Source organism: Terrapene carolina, unplaced genomic scaffold (assembly GCF_002925995.2).
Source record: "Terrapene carolina triunguis isolate 2854851 unplaced genomic scaffold, T_m_triunguis-2.0 Scaffold95, whole genome shotgun sequence".
NCBI lineage: Eukaryota > Metazoa > Chordata > Testudines > Emydidae > Terrapene > Terrapene triunguis.
The window spans coordinates 12,160,465-12,179,688 of NW_020664446.1; the positions used below are offsets into that span (position 1 = coordinate 12,160,465).

At 41.6% G+C, this 19,224-nt stretch overlaps 1 protein-coding gene across 4 annotated transcripts in view; it reads right to left on the reverse strand.

The window, feature by feature from the left end:
* ABLIM1 (actin binding LIM protein 1) overlaps positions 1-19,224 on the reverse strand; it is a 210,613-nt gene that overhangs the window by 22,468 nt on the left and 168,921 nt on the right. Inside the window, exons 13-17 of one of the 4 annotated variants that reach the window (XM_026651127.1) lie at positions 7,721-7,825; positions 5,715-5,762; positions 3,207-3,353; positions 685-776; positions 426-531 (exon numbers count right to left, since the gene is read on the reverse strand). In XM_026651127.1, coding sequence (XP_026506912.1) covers positions 426-531; positions 685-776; positions 3,207-3,353; positions 5,715-5,762; positions 7,721-7,825 — 498 coding nt within the window. The remainder of the gene's footprint in view (positions 1-425; positions 532-684; positions 777-3,206; positions 3,354-5,714; positions 5,763-7,720; positions 7,826-19,224) is intronic. The other 3 variants (XM_026651129.1, XM_026651131.1, XM_026651133.1) reach the window with 3 other exon arrangements.

Consider the following 19,224-nt stretch of genomic DNA (forward strand, 5'->3'; position numbering starts at 1 on the left):
AATGCTAGCTTAGACAGACAGACATTGACTCGCTAGGATCCAGCACTTTGGAATGTGTTGCCCTGCTCTCTAAGGCATTGCTGATTTCCTCTTCCCCCGTGGGAAAGGTTAAAAGGCTATGTGAAGCTCAAGTTTAGGCAAGGTGTGTTTAGTTTGTGGTAATTTAATAAGCTAGCCCACTAGTTTGTGAGAAGTGTCCGCAGTGCAGTTACCAGGGCCAAACTTTACATCACACATGTATATAAAGAGTTATTCCTCCAAGAAGTTCCTTCTAAAATCCTCAATTTAGTATTATTTCTAGATTAAACAATAAAGCCAATAGGTATAGACCAAGCTTTTCAGGAGTGAAAGCCCAGTATCCAGGCACACACACCATGTGGGCTTCCATGGACCACTTAGAGATGGTTTTCACCTCTGTTGCTTACATGAATTAATTGGAGAATCATAACGACTGGCTGAAAGAGGTGGCCTATCGCGAGTCTCCTTTTCCATTTCTTCTTTTAATATCAATTGCCCCAGACCTGAGTTAAGCTATAAATAGGAAGAGAAAAAAATATATAAACAAAATACAATGGTGGATTGGTTTATTAAAACAGTTGAAATTGCTTATGAAAAGTCTGTCCATGGTGCACAGTGGAGGATTCTGAAGATTCGGAAATAGTATTAAGATAAGGCTATAACAACCTTCATGAGCTGCTCCTCCTGTAGCTGCCGACGTCTCTGGAGCTCTTCATCTTCTTCCTCTCTGCCACTTGATCTGCGTCTCATGTCAGCTCCTGCTTCCATAAAACCATGGTACAAAGAGAGCTTTCTCATATCAGTCCCACCACACCAAAGACTTAAGGTCTACTACATAGTACAACCTAACTTCGTTTGCTAAATAAAAAAAATGCAAAGATTGCCAGTAGCTTCCAAAGCCCTTTCAAAATCCACCCTTACCCAAAATGAACACTGAGCAAGTCCACCCACTGTGAGACCAGAAGGGTGCTGGCACTATCCACAGTGAGAAGTTATACTAAACAGAACATTGGTTCCCAAACTCTTTAGGCTTCCTTATCAATTTAGGCTTAGAAGCCCTTGGTTGCACTAGGCAGTGCATCCCACCTCCCACAGATATGCACATGCTCTAACTAGAAATAGAGTTTGGGCTATTCCAGAACCCACTTACATAGTAATGAGGCTGGAGCTGTTTGAAGTCCCAGTTTCACCACTGCAAGATTGGAGTTTGGAGTAGCTAAAGCTTCACATTTGCTTAGCACACGCACAAGTGAATAGAAGGGGAGCAGCAGTGGTGTTCCAGGACCTAGCACAGATGCTTGCAATCAGCTTAACAGAGGCTTGATCTTAAAAGCACTGGTCCATGTACCAGAATGGCCGAGAACAATAGGCCTGATTCTCATTTACACTAAGGCCACTTTACCCCACTCTGACAGCATGGAGGGGACTCAAAGTAGGTATGAATTCTATTCAATCCACTTTGTGGCCAATTTAGACTGCCAAAGTAAAGCAGCTGTAGTGTAAATGAAAATAAGGTTCAATGATTTTTTAGAACATAGTCATGAACAGGCTGAATAACATGGCTACAGGCAGTTCTGATGACAGCAGTAGTCTCCCTCTATGGGCCAAATCCTGAATTCCTGACTAATTTTTCAATCAATCCTAATTCAGTCAAAGTTCTCATTATAATCAAATGTGAGTTTCTGAGTAAAAACCAAACCCTGCAATTGAACCATTAGGATGCTTAAATTCAACACAATATTATACAGGGAACTGTAAAATGGTGCTAGCATGGAGGTAGCTAAAAGGTTACAGAGGTTAAAATTTGTTTGCTAGACATGCCATTTTGCTCAGTCTTTCTGCAGAGTTTTCTGCAGAATAGTAGGAATACACATTTTTTATTTTTTAATTGTTTGGTCCAGTTTAGCTCTGTATGGAAAACATCAGACTCAGTAAATCAGGCAACCAACCTAAACACAGACTCAAGATTTTGTTTTTAATCATGTTAATTAATATGTAAATGATACACTTATTGCTGAGTACAGAAAAGCCCAGAATGCATTAGGGCCAATATAGTTTCTGCAGAGTCATGTTTAGTTTCTCAGGAAAAATAAACAACCTGAGAGCCAATGTATGAAGCAATTTTATTTAAAATAGTAACAATCAAGATACAGTCCATTGGCAGGTGGGTAATGGACTGGGAGGTGATGACCAAAGTGGTCAACTAGGAACCCATCACAGATAAATAACACATTACGTTATAATGATCATTGGTGTTATAATGAAATATTAAAAATACCCATGAATTATCGATTTGATGTTACAGGTTGTGAAGTTTCAATTGGCATGTAGAAGCTATTTCTAGTGAATTGATTCCCTCTACATTAGCCATTCATATTATTTGCCTCATCTCAAACCACTGAATTCCTAACCCTTGTTATGGTTCTATGAACAGCTACACGGAACGTACTGTGGAGTGTCAAACTCTTCACCCAAAACAGAAATAACCAACCTAAAGAGTTTGCTTTGTGCATCTCTGAAGAAGTAATGTTTAAATTAGCTGTCTAGCATCCCTCCTGGTCGGGAATCTTCACAAGCACAAAGAAAAAGACAAATTTAAAAAAATGATTGTGTATGTGATTCAAAGAAAACGCAATGAATGAGACACTGCAGTGTAATGACACGGAAAAGAAAGATATACATTCTGTGGATACAGCGTAGATGGGAAACACAACTTTTACGATGGTCTCATTCAGAAGGTATCTATGCAATGACTGTTCCTTCACAGTGCTCATCATTGCCACAGAAAAAGCTACATGGCAAGAGAAATGACATTCTTTACAAGTATATTTACTGTTAGCATAGAACTAGAAGGTGAAATAAATAATAACTGAAAGAAGTCAGGCTTCTATGATGCATTCAAGACATTGAACCGCCCATAGCCAATTGAACAATATATATCTCCTCTATGGGAGAATGTCCATGTTAACAGTCCCAAAGTTCTTTTATGAGACCTGTTTTCTTTGCTATTATTATTTATAGCACAGGCGTGCACAGAGGCCCCAATCAGATTCAAGGCCTCAATGTGCTATGTGGTGAACAGAGGTAGACAGTTCCTGCCCCCGAGAGCTTACAGTTTCAATATTAGTCTAATTTATTTATATGTACCTCTTAATCCATGTCACTTAGTTCATTGTTTTTTTGCATACCTACAGCCGCAAGTGAGGGAGGACCTGGCCAGTGGTCTGTCTCAATCTTTGGTATCTCGTTGGGTGCTGGAGCATGGGCTGCTGGGAACTTGGAGGACTTGATGATATCCTCGGAGGACTTGCTCTGTGCTGCCAAAGCAGTTGCATCTAGATGGCAATCAGGGGAACTTAGCTATGTTATAGCCTACATCAGTGTCATGGTTTTCCTTACTTTGTTAATATTTCATACTCTACAGCAGTTCAGTTATTAAAAGTGTATGCACTGATCTTTTGGCTTCCTAGTTTCAGCTTGCAGTACTTCTTCCCCTCATTAATGTCTTACAATCAAATTTATGCTCTTCCCCCCTTCACAAAATACAGGATTTCACTGGAGTAGCACACTGTTAGAATGATTAGACAGATAGAGGGAACGCAGGCAAATACATCAAGCAGCATTTCGCTGTATCTCCTGACGATAGCTGATCCTTAATGAAGACTTCAGTGTGCTGGCTTGTCTTCCCTTTAGGGCAAGAAACCAGGAATAGTTCAGTGGAGTTGCACTAATTTTAATTCCACCACATTTAAAAACATTTCCTATGCTTCTGTGAAAAATTGCAACAGCGAAGGGGTCTGCAGCAAGTAGAGAAAGGTGTTTATCACTCGAACCTCTCTGCTGCATCTAGTAACTCATTCATGTTCAGTAACAAAAGTGAGCTTGAGTTTAGTAATAAATGTTAAATTCTGTTCAGATCAACTCAGCAGGGAGATAGTCTTCAGAAATGAAATTTACCACTGTACTATACAGTATTTAAAAAAAACCTCATCAGGAATTCCAGAGTCTTATCTCAGTAGTGTGGCACAAATCTAGAATTCAAATCTGGGCCAAAGTCTTTTTAAATGATCATATAATGCAGGGATGTGCATTGTGGTTTTAATTTGTTGACCTTCGACCAAAAAAATAAATTAAAAAAATAGAGTGTTTTACTTTGTATTAAAAACACCCTGGTTACTGCCTAAAATGCAAAATATCAGCCTCAGTTAAGTCATTTTATTTTTGACCATCAAATTAGAAGACGATTCCTGGACCTACTTTCATTGAAAGACGTCTGCTAAGACAAGCAACTAGGAAGCCGAGGGCAGATGTTTTTCAATAACAGATTCATTACATTTTAATGTTTACGGCTTTAGTCTGAGATTGTCAAAGCAACATAAGGAATTGAAATGCCCTTATTCCCATTAAAATTAACAGGAATTTCACATCCAAATCCTTTAGGCCGCTTTGAAAATATCTGCCTTAATGTGTATTGGGAATGTTGGCAATTTTAAGACGGGGAAGGTTCTATGCATGAACATACAGAAATCTGGGGAAGCTGGTCAGGGGATAACAAAAGCATGACTTCAAACAGTACTTCGATATTAGAATTGGTGAGGTTAGTGGCTAAACATTCACATGTTAATGAGAGGGTGAGAAGACACATTAAAACCATAAACCCCCCAAAAAATAATATTAAGAAATTTTTTAAAATGAGAATATGGTTTAAAATAATTTTTTAAAAAAGAGGCTCAATCTGCAGTAATGGGACTCTGGTTTCTAATCTAGGTCTCCCTATTTTTTCCTCCTTGTGAGCTCAGCTGCTCTCTCTTAGCTGCTCATCTAAAACTTATGATTCTGTCCATCTGTTAACTAATCCTACAAAGAAACTATACGGGTTTGTGTAGGATCTCCAAAGGCAAATGCAAGAATTCCCTCAGGAAGTATAGTCACATGTGCTTTACCAACATAAAAAAGCCTTTTCCTATTAAACACTCTATATTCATAGCAGAAGGCAATAGTGAATTAATTCAGTAATAATAGGGACCATGTTCCATAGCATCAGGCAGTGGCAAATCAATTGGCTGGTCCCATCATTATTATTATTATGAGGAATGCTAAAACAATGGGCAGCTTGGAAAGAGGTTTAAAGTAGCAATGAAACTGAATATTGGAAAAACAAATTTGACTGTCAAAGCTGCTCCATTGGCTTTGACAGTCAAATCAGCCTCCCCAGAGATACATTGCATACAACACTTTCAACAATTCTACTTGTTCTTAGCTCTTTTAGCAAATTTGCATTTGGAATACTGGTCTGCCAATAAAAATCTCCATCTTTATGGTGGAAGCAAAGAGTTGTACTTTATTTGCCTGAAACAAAAGTTAATATGATATAGGCTGAGACCCTCCTGTTGAAAAATCAGTCTTACCATGATGAATTCCTGTGGGAATAGGTACGGTACCTAAATCATGTTAAAGACACAAGGTGAAATCCTAGTCCCATATAAATCAACGGGAGTTTTGTCATCGACTTCACTGGGGCCAAGATTCCACTCATTCTTTTTATTTGCAATCTGTCCAATAAAAGCTGCTTTTAAACGAATATTTCCGATTTGTAATGTGTACGTGAAACACTGAGTGTTTTCTGCTATGCTGTACAAATGTTTAATTGAGCAGACTCTCCTACTTAGAAAATACAGAGAGGAAAGAGGGTTTACCATGTTGTTTATAGATGGGTGGTTTCCTGTAAATGTTGATGCCTTGATCTGTGGAATTAAAAAAGCAGAAATGTGTGAATATGGGGAAGACTTCAGCTATGAATAAAAGAAAAACCCCAACACCAAACCAATAGACACACTAAACCAAGGAGTTAGCACAGGAAGAAGCCAGAAAGCTAACTCTAGCATTACATATAGCTGGATTACTCGAGAAAATACTAGAACAGGTGAAAAGTCACAGACATGTGGTATGAAATCTTTTGCCATTTATTTTGCAACATGTTGATGCATCTAAGTCACGAGCCATTCATTTTAAATACTTAGAAGTTTATTAGTAACATAAAGGTTATAGAAGAAATGCAAGCAAAGGAGATATTTTGATGGTGACTATGTAAGCAATTTGGGGACAGCAACCCCAAATGACTACATTCTGGAAAATTGTGCTTCAGCAATAGCAGCTTAATTTCCTCTCCAACCAATGAGTTGGACAGAGCGTAGAGCAATGCAGTGAACCTACAATTCACATTAAAACCTACTGACCATGCGGTCTAGTCTGCCATTTTGAAGAACAGCCAACTATTGTACTGCACTGGGCCAGAGAGATGCTCCATGCAATGCTAACTAACGTAGTGCTAATACCAAACCACAACATGGACAGATTAAAAGCATTTCTATGTGACAAATATTGTACAGCACATCATCATTATGCATTAGATTTTAACTGCAACCCCCAAAACTCTTACACAGTATTTCTACGGCAACCTCTTCAAGAACTGGGATTTTTTTTTTTTAATAGATGCTGATTTAGTAACAGGCAAAGGTTCATTCTGAAAAAAACTTACAAGTTCTTCACAAAAACAACAGGCAAGGTGATCCAAAATTAATGCTACAGTGAAAAACCAAGTATCAGAATCCCATTATGCATAATGAGTTCTATTAGGGGCTGAAAATCTGCATTGCAAAATAACCATTTGCTATTGTATAATATCGATTTTGCTTACATTAGCACAACTGTCACAGAAAATGTTTAGAAGCATACAATGCACATCATGGGTCCAATGAACGTGCTAAAGGAGACAACTTTATCTTTGGTATCAAGGAAAGGAACCTTACACATCTATGAAAATTAAAGTAAATCCTGCCTGACAATGCCCTACATCACTGACTAAACTAGGCAAATTCAGAACACAGAGACACAGAGGCATTTTTTGTTCCCGCTAGAGGACCACTGTCTCTACTTGAATAACATATCTGTAAACGCTACCAAGGTATTTAAGTCATGCGATAGATTCCCACCTGCCTACACTGGAAAGTTATAAATAGAGACTTTCCCTCATTCCATCTAAATACAGGAACAGGAAACTTTTCCACAGTGGAAAAGTTGTAAATTTGACTTAAAACAGTCTGTTCTTTGTAAACAGGGCATGTTGACTTTATGTATCCTTGCATGGGAAGTCAAGTTATTGTACAAAAACAAAAAAAGAATTTTTCTCATCCAGTTAAAAAAAAAAAACAACCAAGACCTAACTTGGAATGGTCTTGCTCAAGACAAAGCAAGTCAGGAGTTGCCTTTATCAGATATGAAAATCACGAGCATGCTTAGATTTAACTGCTCTTGCTGGAGAGCATCATAACTGCTCCAGGCCCCATTCGCCTCTCATATACACTAGTATAAGTCAGGAGTAACTCTTCCAAGAATGGCTCAGAGCTTGGGGAAGTGAGAAGGATCAGGCCCTAAATGCTCAGCTCACTGTCTATTGACTAACACTGAACCACAACCCATTTCTAATGCTGAAGCACAGGGCAAGATAAAGCCACAATCCATCCCTCCACACTTGCTAAACACAAGACTCCTCTCAGCAAGGTCAGGAGCAGGTCCCTGTGATCAGAACTCTGTGTGCGCATACCAAGTAAAACAGCGTGAAATAATGGAGACAAGACAGAGGTGACAAAGGCTACATTCTACACTGTGACAGGACACCAAGACACAGAGTGCCAGCTCCTACCTGGAACATGGAAATGTTTAGGGGCCTGAACGTAAGTTGGAGTTAGAGGGCGGCTGTCTGGCCGATAAGGGACAGGGGAGTTCCGACCGCTGGACGGCTCATTGCCTCCAATGAGAAGAATGGAGAAAACAAAATGAGAAAAGGGAGAGCGATAAAGAAGCAAGCATAATAAAAACCCAACCAAAAGACGGTCAACGCAAAAACTCCAGGGAGGAAGAGAGGTTTAAAGCAGAACTAAAAACAAACAATATTCAACAGACTTGACTAGCACTGGATGACTTTGCTTTTCAATATTCCTGCAGAGACCGAGATTCACGTTCAGACTGACGTTCAGACTGGAGTTGAGTTTTAAGCAGCTCACATTCATTCTGACGGCATGCATGTAGGAGCTGTGTGTTGGCAGCTTGGTGGTTAGATGGGCAGGACGGGAGAGAGGAATGGAAGGTTATTTGGCAATGGTTCAGTACAGAGATTGACAGTTTTGGTTATAAGTCACAGGTATGTGGTATAGTAGTTGATATGCAAACCCAAAATGAAATTGGTTTCCAAGCATGTAGAAGCAGATGTTGGCAGCTGGAATACAATTCCCTAAATCAAAGGAGCACAGACATTACAGAAGGAAAAGAGCTGTTAGGTCACCTAGGCCATCTCAGAGCATTGTTCCCCACAACTCTATTAGCTTAGCCACACAGGAGTTAAAATTCTTAAACTTAGGTCTTCATTATACGACTGTTCTGACTGGAACATTCCTTCCCCTCCCAGCAGATCCACCATATTAACCCAGGCACCCTGAAGGTTGCTGAAATGAGCCAGAGGCATCACTGCAGTGCTTATCCTCCCACCCAAGACATCAAGATTTGAGAGCAAGGTTCCCATTCACATGGCTGCAGGGACACTAACCAAAACTAAGGAAACCTTGGCCCTGATGCTCCACTCTCCTGTACCTTGTGACATCATTTACACCTGCGTAAAGTGGACGAGAAGTGCTCGCAAATCAAAATGGAACACCCATGCACTTACTTTACACAGATGTAATGACTCCACGGGAGAACCAAGCCCCTTCTGTTTTTTAAATGCGTAGAAGGGGACCAATGCCAGCCGGAACTGAGAGAGACAGTCAAAAGAGAATAAGAGAGAAGGAAAAGTGGGCTTTAAAATTTGACAACCAGTGGAATTGCAGTTCCCAAAAGAGGTCATGTTTTCCAGTCCAGGGGTTCTTGTGAACTTTAACCTGTATTTCTAAGTAATGGCAAGGCACCCAGAGCTGTTGGCTAAGCACCTTTCTTATACTTTATAAATCCAATAATCAGATAAAAGTATTTTTATTCCCCCCCCCCTTTTTTTTTTTTTTACTACTACTAGAAGGGTGGCCAGTGAGCTGAAAATGCAGCAGAAGAGCAAGGCAATTCACCGTACATGCTACTCTAAGCGAGGCATGTGTTTAAATGCCAAATTTTCCAAGACGCCTCCACTTGTGCTTAAGGAAGTCATTTGCAGCCTTATGACTTGTCTATGCACATGATGAATTGATGTACAAACACTGTATTTGGGCATGATTTGCATGCACAAAATGTGTCCATACAAATGCATGTGCAAACTAGTATATGTACCACTATGATCGTTTGGCCCGGTCTTGTTACACAGTCCCCAAATGTGCTGTGCCATCAGATGTTCCATGTGCTGTGGTTCTTCTATTTTAGGTTCAGTGTTGCTGAGTACTGTTCAGCCAATGGCTAATTTGGAAAACTACATATCAGCTAGGAGTAGCAGAATGCATGGTTATTTAAAGTGCTATGGCTATGTGTGTGTGGCAATTCAAGGACGTAATATTGTGTTCTGAAGTCACGCTCTGTGGAATATATCATTTTGGTTATGTTGGCTTCTGATAGAAACTTGTTTCTATTAGAACATTATAAACTCCTTTTTATTAAGATCAGTGTTCTGTAGACTACCACCCCCACTGTAAATCTCAACACCTAGCTAATTTGACATATTTTAAACTTGTATGCAGACATGTCATTCCCTCTTCCTGCTCACACTGGTTGGGAGCAGTCGTGCATTTAGCAGGAAAAACATTTAATGAGAAAGGGTAATCAGAAGAGACTTCTTGAACTATGCAGTCTTGCAGCAAGCAGAGAAGCAGGTTTAAAATGAAGGGTTTTTTGTGAGTGAAGCTTGCAATCCACACCTTGCTGTCAAGAGGTACATTTTACCTGCTGAATGTTGATGACAACATGGCATCAAGGTGGGACATGGCTGACTTTCATAGCGTCATCACCATTTTGACAGATGGGAAAACTGATATGAGAGGAGTGACTGGAGTAAAGCCATTGGAAACTAGTATTCAAACCAGGGTTGGGAGTTCTGGTTCTCACTATCAATCCTGTGCTCAGGCCACTATAACCACCTCTTTTCTCTGTGCATGGAAGAGCCTTGGAGATCATTGACTGCCATGTCTGGCGTAAGGCTGAGGGTGGCTTTGCAAGAATGTGAATGTGTTAGTGCCTCTATAAATAATTCACTGTTCTGTAAATAACCTGAAGAATCCCATCTACACCCCTTTTTATATTCACTAGAAATTAGTGAGCACAATCACATTGACTAAACTGTGCTGGACAATCCCATGTCTAGGAACCCAGATGATATAACTAATAAGTTATATAACAGACCCCATTGACCAGGTAATTGAACCAGGTCTCCTTGCACTTGTTGCTTCACAGATGACACCTGTCACTAGTGATGAATGACGCTTCTGTGGATAGAAGGGAAACCCTAACCACTATTGCAGAGAATGGTGCACTTCACAGCACTTCTGTACCACAGCCTTATAGTGCTGCGTAAAAGCTTCTGATACTGTTACAGCAGCAGCCGCTATTTGAGAAAGTGGAGTTCTGTGTTACAACAGATCATTTACTCTCAATCTGGTTATGATGGTCCCTAAAAATTTGCTGAGAAGAGTTATACAGAATTATAGCTTGATTTGCTGAGAGGCTTAGACCATGACAGCTCTTAAGAAAAAAGGGTTTATGAACACTAGTATTTTAGCAAGAAGAGCACCAATAGGAACAACACATAAATTATATTGGCTCTGCATCATATATGTGATATGATATAATACAGAGTGAAAAGAATGAAGAATTTCTGGGCAAATAAAACTATATTCTGACACAGCATTTGCCCTAAATCTTTACATATTGCTTTGAATAGTGTCCATAAATGGTTATGTGAAGTGAGGCGGTCTGGCCTCCCTCTGACCCAGAGGGGGAGGAACCACCACCTGTGCCCAGGTAGGTGGAGCCAGACCAGACTTGTCCCGCCTGCTGGAAGTGGGAAAGCGGGACAGGAAGTATAAAAGGCGGAGCCTCCAGCTCAGTTGGGGCCGAGACACCGAGGGAGACAAACGCATCCTGCTCGCTGCAGGCTGCTGAGACAAGTAGTGCCCTGTTCCTAGAGGAACCTGTGTTCACAAGGGAGCTCCCAGGACTGCCATTGCCTATCTACCCCGAGGAGGCTGAGGACGCCCATGGAGCCAAGGTACCGAATGTAGGGGTAGTAGGAAGTAGCTCAGGGCCAGCAGACTACAGTCCGGCTGTGTTGCTGCCTGAACCCAGGTCAGTGTGTTGCGGCTGGATTCCCTGCTGACTCAGTGGCAGAACACTCTACTCCTATTAGGGCCCTGGGCTGGGACCCCTTAGACCCCACAATAGGCCAGGAGGCCTGTGTTAGCCTACCATCCTCCAGAGCTAGACTATTCACTGCTCTGCCCTGCCTGGGGGTTAAGTTCTTAGACAGTTTGCTGCCCTACCCTCCCTGAGGGTCTGGGTCCCTGAACTATCCACTGCTCTGCCCTGCCCTGCCTGAGGGCCAGAGCCCTATAGACTGAGTCCTTGGCTACACTTGGGAATTCACAGCGCTGCCGCGGCAGCGCTGTGAAGCACGAGTGTAGTCGCGCCGCCAGCGAGCTCTCGCAGCACTGTATGTACTCCACCTCTCCGAGGGGAATAGCTTGCAGCACTGTGAGCGAGCGTGCAGCGCTGCAGGCTCTGATTACACTGGTGCTTTACAGCGCTGCACTCGCTGCGCTCGGGGGTGGCGTTTTCACACCCCTGAGCGCAGCAAGTTGCAGCGCTGTACAGCGCCAGTGTAGCCAAGGCGTCAGATTCAGGATGCTAACACCTGGTCTCCTAATTTCCCCTGATAATAGGCAGCAATTTGGTGATGTAGTGAGGCAGTCTGGCCAGCCTCCCACCCAGAGGGTAAGGGATGACCGCAACATCATTACATTAAGTCTATTGCCATTTAACATCTCGCTAGACAGAGCAATGGAAAATTTGTTAATTCAGCATTTGAGTTAAAGAAAAACATGCAGATTTTGAGATGGTGAGAAAAAAAGCCATCACACCCACCCAGCATGCATGAAGATAATCACATGGGTGAGACATGACATACCTATGTAGAATGAAGCTGCAAGGAAGACAGGGGGGGAAAAAGTAAACACACAGCCCGGGAAAAAATAAGGATGAAATGAGAACATATCCTTATCAGCTCCTTATCAGCTCTGAGACCCAAGCCATGATAATGACCTCAATCTGGGGGTCTGTTGGAGAACATCTTTGCGAGACATGCAGGACATCATCTGAACAGTAATGACCAGAAGGTGGGTCATTCTTACAGCAGAATTAAATTACTTTTCTCCTGACTCCAAACAAAGCAGGGACTCCTTGCTGAGGAGAATTTCTTTGAACTGGATAAATGAAATCAGCCGTGAAATTCAACTAAAAAGGAGAACATGTTTATGATGGAATGGGAAAACCCAGCAGTAGCCAGTGAAATCTATAGTGCGCTTCATTTTCAAAACCTCTAGGACAGGGGTCCTCAACCCCAACAGGTATCAGGGGTCATGCGACCAAATGGGAGAAGGGTGCTCAAATGGAAAGCCACTGCACTAGGGAATGCTGCTCCAGGAAGCAAATGTTCCTTATCACGATACTTCCAGAGTAACATACATAATGGACATCACAAAGAGAATTCTGGGGTGTAAGTTGTCTCTACGGTCTGTCTTTGGAATATAAAGGAAAAAAAAGTGTGCATATAAGTGTGCATGTATGTGTAAAAATGGACTCACTCCCCTGCTCCTTCATCCACCCTGATGACCCGTGGCTGGTGTGCAGCCATTACGTGTATGCTTGTGGTTTGTGATTCCTTCCATGTCTGCAAAGGAACATGTCTCCTATTGCCTCAAAGATAAACCTGTGCTGTGGCACTTTGTAAACTTCCAAAGCATTGCAGCAGTTCTAGTTATGTAGCCACAAAGCACACTGGAGCCCTTCAGGGAATGGCTACACTGAGGAAAAAGATGTGTTCTTAACTCGGGTTAGCTTACTCAGGTTAGAACAGCAGTGAAGACACAGCAACTCAGCTTCTAACTCAGGTTAGCAGCTTAAATTCAAGCCCATTAGGGAGCCTGGGCTGGAACTCAAGCATCGTCACTACTATTTTAACCCAAGTCAGCTAACCTGAGCTAAGAACACACCTTTCTTTGGCAATGTAGCCATACCCTCAGTCTGCCAGCACTGAAGGAAACAAACCCCTAGGAATATGAACTCTAACAGGCAGGGGATGAGGAGAAAATCGGAAGTGGTTTTAATTTATATAAATCATTGGGATGCATCTGGGAAGTGGAATTCAGAGACCTTTCCCTTCTCTTAACTATTTCCATCTGTTCCCTTTCACTAATCCTCCTCCTAAGCTCAGGTAACCTTATGCTTCAGGCATCAGCTGATCACCATTTAGAGTCAGGAAAAACTTGTGTATAATATTGCATGATTCTGGTCCCCTGTGCCCAGCATTGGCCCCACCCATAGAAGCACCACTGACTGAATGGCAATCTGTGGGAACGTCTTCACTACCCGCCGGATTGGCGGGTAGTAATCGATCTATCGGGGATCGATTTATCGTGTCTCATCAAATCGATCTCCGAACGCACTCCCCGTCGACTCCGGAACTCCACCAGAGCGAGAGGCAGAAGCGGAGTCGACGGGGGAGCCGCGGCCAGCTATTCTCGTAGCTGAAGTTGCGTATCTTAGATCGATCCCCCCCTAGTGTAGACCAGCCCTGCATATGCCTTTCTCGCGCAGATTCCCTATCCTCCTGCTGCCCTCTATCTTGTTTACTGCTGCTACTTTCTTTGCTTGGAGCCAGCAGTCTAGGAATCCCATGCCTGGCTCATAGCCCAGTGCATTCTGGGATGTCTATGACCAAAGAAACCCCACTTCAGACAGCTCCAGATCTTTATGGTGCCTGCCACATGACTTACATGCAGAAATAGGGCCAAGCTCACAGAACCAGGCACAGACTAACAAATACACAGCCACATCCAGATCCTGGTCAAGTTATAACTGAGTCTCTGCACCTCTGAATAACCACTGCCCTGACATGCCAGGACAACTCCTGCCAGCTTGCAGCCCTCCTCAGGCTGTGGTGAGCCACTGTTCACCAATGTGTAAGGATTTCTGGCCTCTACTTCCTATGTGGAACAGAAAGCCAGGAAATTGAGCCAAAGCACAGCTTTCCTCCAGGTAGGGCTGTTAGAGCATTCAATGTCTGCTGCAGCCTGTGAGCATTGGAGTCAGTACCACACATGCAGGCATTTGGGAATGGTGCTCTGAGTGACATTGAGGTGATGTGTCTGTGGCCCCATGTGGTAACACAGGCCTAAAGTCACCACTACAGTGCCAGGCACATTTTGGGAGGGCAGGTGACCTCTCATGCAATGAGGCCTCTAAACTCAGAGGCCCAGCTTACCCATGAGCCTGCTGGGGTTCTGGAATGCTCTTGAAGAGCTCTGAAAAATTCTAGGCAGAGGGGGCAAAGTTCTGGCCCCATTCCAGTCAATGGGAGCTTTCCATTGACTCTAATGGGGTCAAGGTTTTGCCTATGGACGTGTGCTTGTATATGCTGCATAGCTAAAGCAGCAAACCTCTTTCCCTAGAGTAGACAGTTATATTGACATAAAAGTCCTTATACCAGTATAGCTTATTCTGGTTTGGCAAAACAAAATACATTGTACCAGTATAAAGTGCCTTATACTCATATAACTGTGTCAACACTAGGGCTTTTACTGGTATAACTAGGTCACTCCTTAACGACAGTTAAATTTTAAGTGTCGACCAGGCCTAAGTGAGTTTATGTTGGTATAATGCACACACAAGGAGTGCTAACAAACAGGAAGGTGGACTTTAAAGAAGAGAAAATGTACCTTCTTCTGACTCTTCAGCATATAAATTACATCAATTTAGATTCCCGTACACAATAGAGAGAAGGTGGGTGTGGTAATATCTTTTATTGAATCTACTTCTGTTGATGAGAGACACACGCTTTCAAGCTTACAGGACCTGAGGAAGAGCTCTGTGTAAGCTCTTTCACCAATAGAAGTCACTCCAATAAAAGACATTACCTCACCCACCTTGTCTCTGTAATATCCTGGGACCAACGTGGCTATGACAACAGCCCTTACAGATTGGTAGGTAGGACAGAGAGTCTGACCAAGTGCATGGGAATTCACTTTACATCTCACCTTTGAATTTGGCCAAGTGTATCTATCATTTCAAAGTATTCCCAGACAGGATTACAATGCCCATTTGGGGGTGTCTGAGGTTTTTTTTGTCCCTGAATTATATCTGAATGTGAAGCATAGTGGTCAAATGCAGCTATTCTCCACCATCTACCCTGAAAAGGAGACACCTGGGATAGACAAGACACCTTATGTGGCTACATATTCATGAAGTTCTCACTAGACCCTATGAATCCAATGCTAGCTCCCTTGTGCTCTGTTTCACAGATCTGTAGGAAAGGTACTTGGACATAGAGGAATGACACAGGGAAGGCAGAGTACAGAATCTAATATGGATACCCAGCCCTATCCCATCACTGGCTAACAAAAAGCTCAGATATAAATATGGAATAGCGAGCAGCATGTACCATATGATGCACTCTAACCCAACACATTTTGAATGTCAAAGAAATGTAAAGGAAAAAAAACATACCATGCAAACTATATAATCTCTCCATATAACACTATGTACACACATACAATCGTACAGTACATAGCATATAGAGAGATTGCACATGTGCCCCCAGATTCTATTTAATGATGAAATGTCCATCATCATGAGCCTTTTACAGCCTCAGCTAATGAGTGCTGCGAGTTAGTGATCAAAAGGGATAATTTGCATCGTTCATTTAACCCCTATTATGAATCCTTGCTTGTCTGATGCTTGGACTTCATTATTTTAGCACTTTATGTGCCCAATTACATGCCCGACCAATTGGAATACAGCTTGCAAAGGTAAAGCATTATGTCTTTGTTAGCCTCTTAGGTAAAATAACCTGCATGCACAGATTATTGTAGGTTAATCATGTGCAGTACAGTATATCAGGCCTACTTTTCTCTTCACTTATACTGGCTTTGCAGCATTGTAACTCCATTGACTTCAGTGGATTTACACTGGTGGGACAGGAAAATCAGGCCTATTGCAAAGTAGAATTCAGTACCTTGAGCTTTGTAAATAATTTTGTACCCTTTTCCCCAGGATCTAAGTACTGAGGTTGGGTTCAATCCTTGGGGAAACTCCGAGCTTTCAGTAGGTGTTGAGTGCCCTCACCTCCCAGTGGAGTTAAGGCATGTTCTCCAACTGAAAACAGGGAAACATTTTTCTTTTGGATCAGTTACAGTGAAGTATTTCCCCCTCTTTGATAAAAAATTAAATTGAAATTGAAACAAAGTGCCACATTTGTGGCTGATGTATAACTCCCTTGCTGATCTATGCTGATTTATACCGGCAAAGAATCTAGCCCAATGAATCTTACTTAAGCCAAAGTTTTGTATACAATATCTCCTGGTACAATGGTGGAATCTTCTATTTTTTGCTACACATTTATCTTATAGGAAACATGCCCTTTTCCTATAGTCCTATTTGGTAATTTGGATTGACAGCTGAGCCACAGATTTAACCCCCAAGACTCTTATTTTTCAGATGACTGAAAACAATTGGGAAGGAATATGAAGAGAGTTTTCCTGTGTTATCTGTTGAAAAAGCTATTCTCTTAACAGTAATGGAAAAGGAATAGAAGTGCCATTGGAAGGAGTGTGAGCATTAATCTAGATTTACAGCAAAAGAATGTTGAAATTGCAAAGTTTATGGATCAACTGCATGCTGAAATGAGCAGTGCATCTATTTTTAAGGGTCCCCATCTTTTAAGTACGAAATGAGATTTCTTACTGTGACACAATTAAAAGAATTGGAAGGAATGGGTTGGAGGTGCATATTAATAAAAAAATCTACAAAAATGCAAGGATCAAAATCGGTAACGTTGACCTGAGTGTTTGAGGGAAATGGAAGGTTGAGCTCTATTAGCATTACTTGAAAGACCATGGCAACAATCTGTTTAAAACTCTTTTACTGGTAACACCAATGCTGTCTGCATTGATCAATAGACCAGGAATATAAAATATGCTCAGCTCATGCTACCGCCTCTTCCCTGAGCTCTCACAGCGAATGTAAATTGTGACCTCCTCACCCAACCGATACTCTCCATTTCACCAGCATGTTGGGGAAATGAGAGCACCAGCTGGCCTCTGCTCCAGTAAAAATGAAAATAAAATACAACTTTCACAGAAGGCAAGAAGCAGAAATAGAGGTTACTATCTGGAATGAGCTCATTGAAGGGGCAGAAAGCAAAGACAAATCTCCCCCTCCCCCACCCAAAAAAACCAAAAAACCCAGAAGAGAGTTTGAACAATTTTAGATTTAAAAAAAAAATTAGATTTTAATAACATTTGGTCAGACAGTAATCAGTGCCGTCATAATTAACAGTGATGAATTTCCTTGTTGCCATTGATCTTTACATGATGTAAAAGCTTTTTATTCAGTACTCTCAACTGGCTTGACCTCATCCAGGCAATATTAGCGGGAGGTTTTTAACTTAAATATTTATATTTTAAGGATCCAGAATTAATAAGAATTAAATTGGACATGAGGGGTCCTATATGGATTATGGACTGCTATGGAAATAAGCAAAATTCAGTGCATCTCTTTTCTAAGTGGTTGATGATAATGCTTTCCTGTATATTTATTATAGGCAATATACATTCTGACTCTTTAACTAGGGCCCTTAGAAATGACATATTTCCTCAGAGAGAAGATGCTATGTCAGTCTAACACAGTTGTAGGTGTAATGACACATTCTGAGGCATGCTGAGAGCTACGCAGCCAATGGCCACCTTATGGAGATACAGCTTATTAGCTTTGTCCGAATGCTAATAAATCTCCATTCTGTAGGGCGCTAGCTGGAAAGGCCTGGCTCCTTACCTTTGACATGGGGAATGAAGTGGTGTCGGAATGGGGAGTTAGGGCGGGAGTCATTGTGGGTGGAGCTGAGACTGCTAGTGCGCAGGTCTGACAACCGTTGCACACCAGTAGACAGCAGCTCTGCAGCAGCAAGGAATCGTGGGGCAAGACCAAATGAAAACAAAGAAAAAACAAAAAATAAGAGGCAGGGAAAGAGGCTTCAAAAGGAAAAACCACTGAACAATTAGGAGTCTGAAAAGTAGGAAGACAAAAGGTTAAAGTAATACCAGGGTTCAAAAATATTGATGCAAAGTTGTAGGAAGTATTTGAAAACAGGCTCAGATTTATATTGCACATCCCATTTAGTATAACATTCTCTGGCATATAGAGCTACTGATTTACCAGAAATTAGCCTGCTATCCTCATGCAAACATCACAAACTCTGAATCCAAATTAATTTAGAAAGCAGCTGTTTTGATAAGTGCCTAACCAAACAACAGCAGTCCAGAAGCATGCAAGATGTTTCCTATTGTTTTAAGAAATTCCAAAGAGCAGCTGAGGTAGGGGGAAAAAAGGCTGCAAACTTTTGCAAAACGTGGAAAGCACGAATTGCTTAAAGAAATGTAATGCGCTAACCATGTCAACAAAAAGGGACTACTCCAAAGTGGTTCACTTCTTTCTCAAGGGTTGCCCTGGAGCCAGACAAAGCAAGAAGTTATGTAAGGGAACTCAGCTTAATCATGCAAAAAGTATCTATGTTCTTGCCAACAATAAGGTGATGAGATAGGTACTGCTTTAACTGATCAACTCCAGTAATGCTGGGAGAGAATTAGAGAGCATTACAAATGATTAGTTCAAAGCATGTTGAAAGATAAAATATGCTACAGAAAAATGGTATTATGTATAGAACAGAAACAAGTGAGTAATGCAAATTTCTTGGGAAATGAGCCAAAGATGTGATATTTAAATAGCTATGACTTGAAACAAAATCCCCCAAAATACTCTGTGCTCCACAAACTTAGGCAGATTTCAGATCTGCATCCAAACTATGTGGCTTGAGCTCATCTCTACACTGAAGGAAAGCTGGGGAGCATATAAACAGAGAGATTGTTCCAAAGGAAAGTACTTTACACAAACAGACGTTTTTTTTTTTTT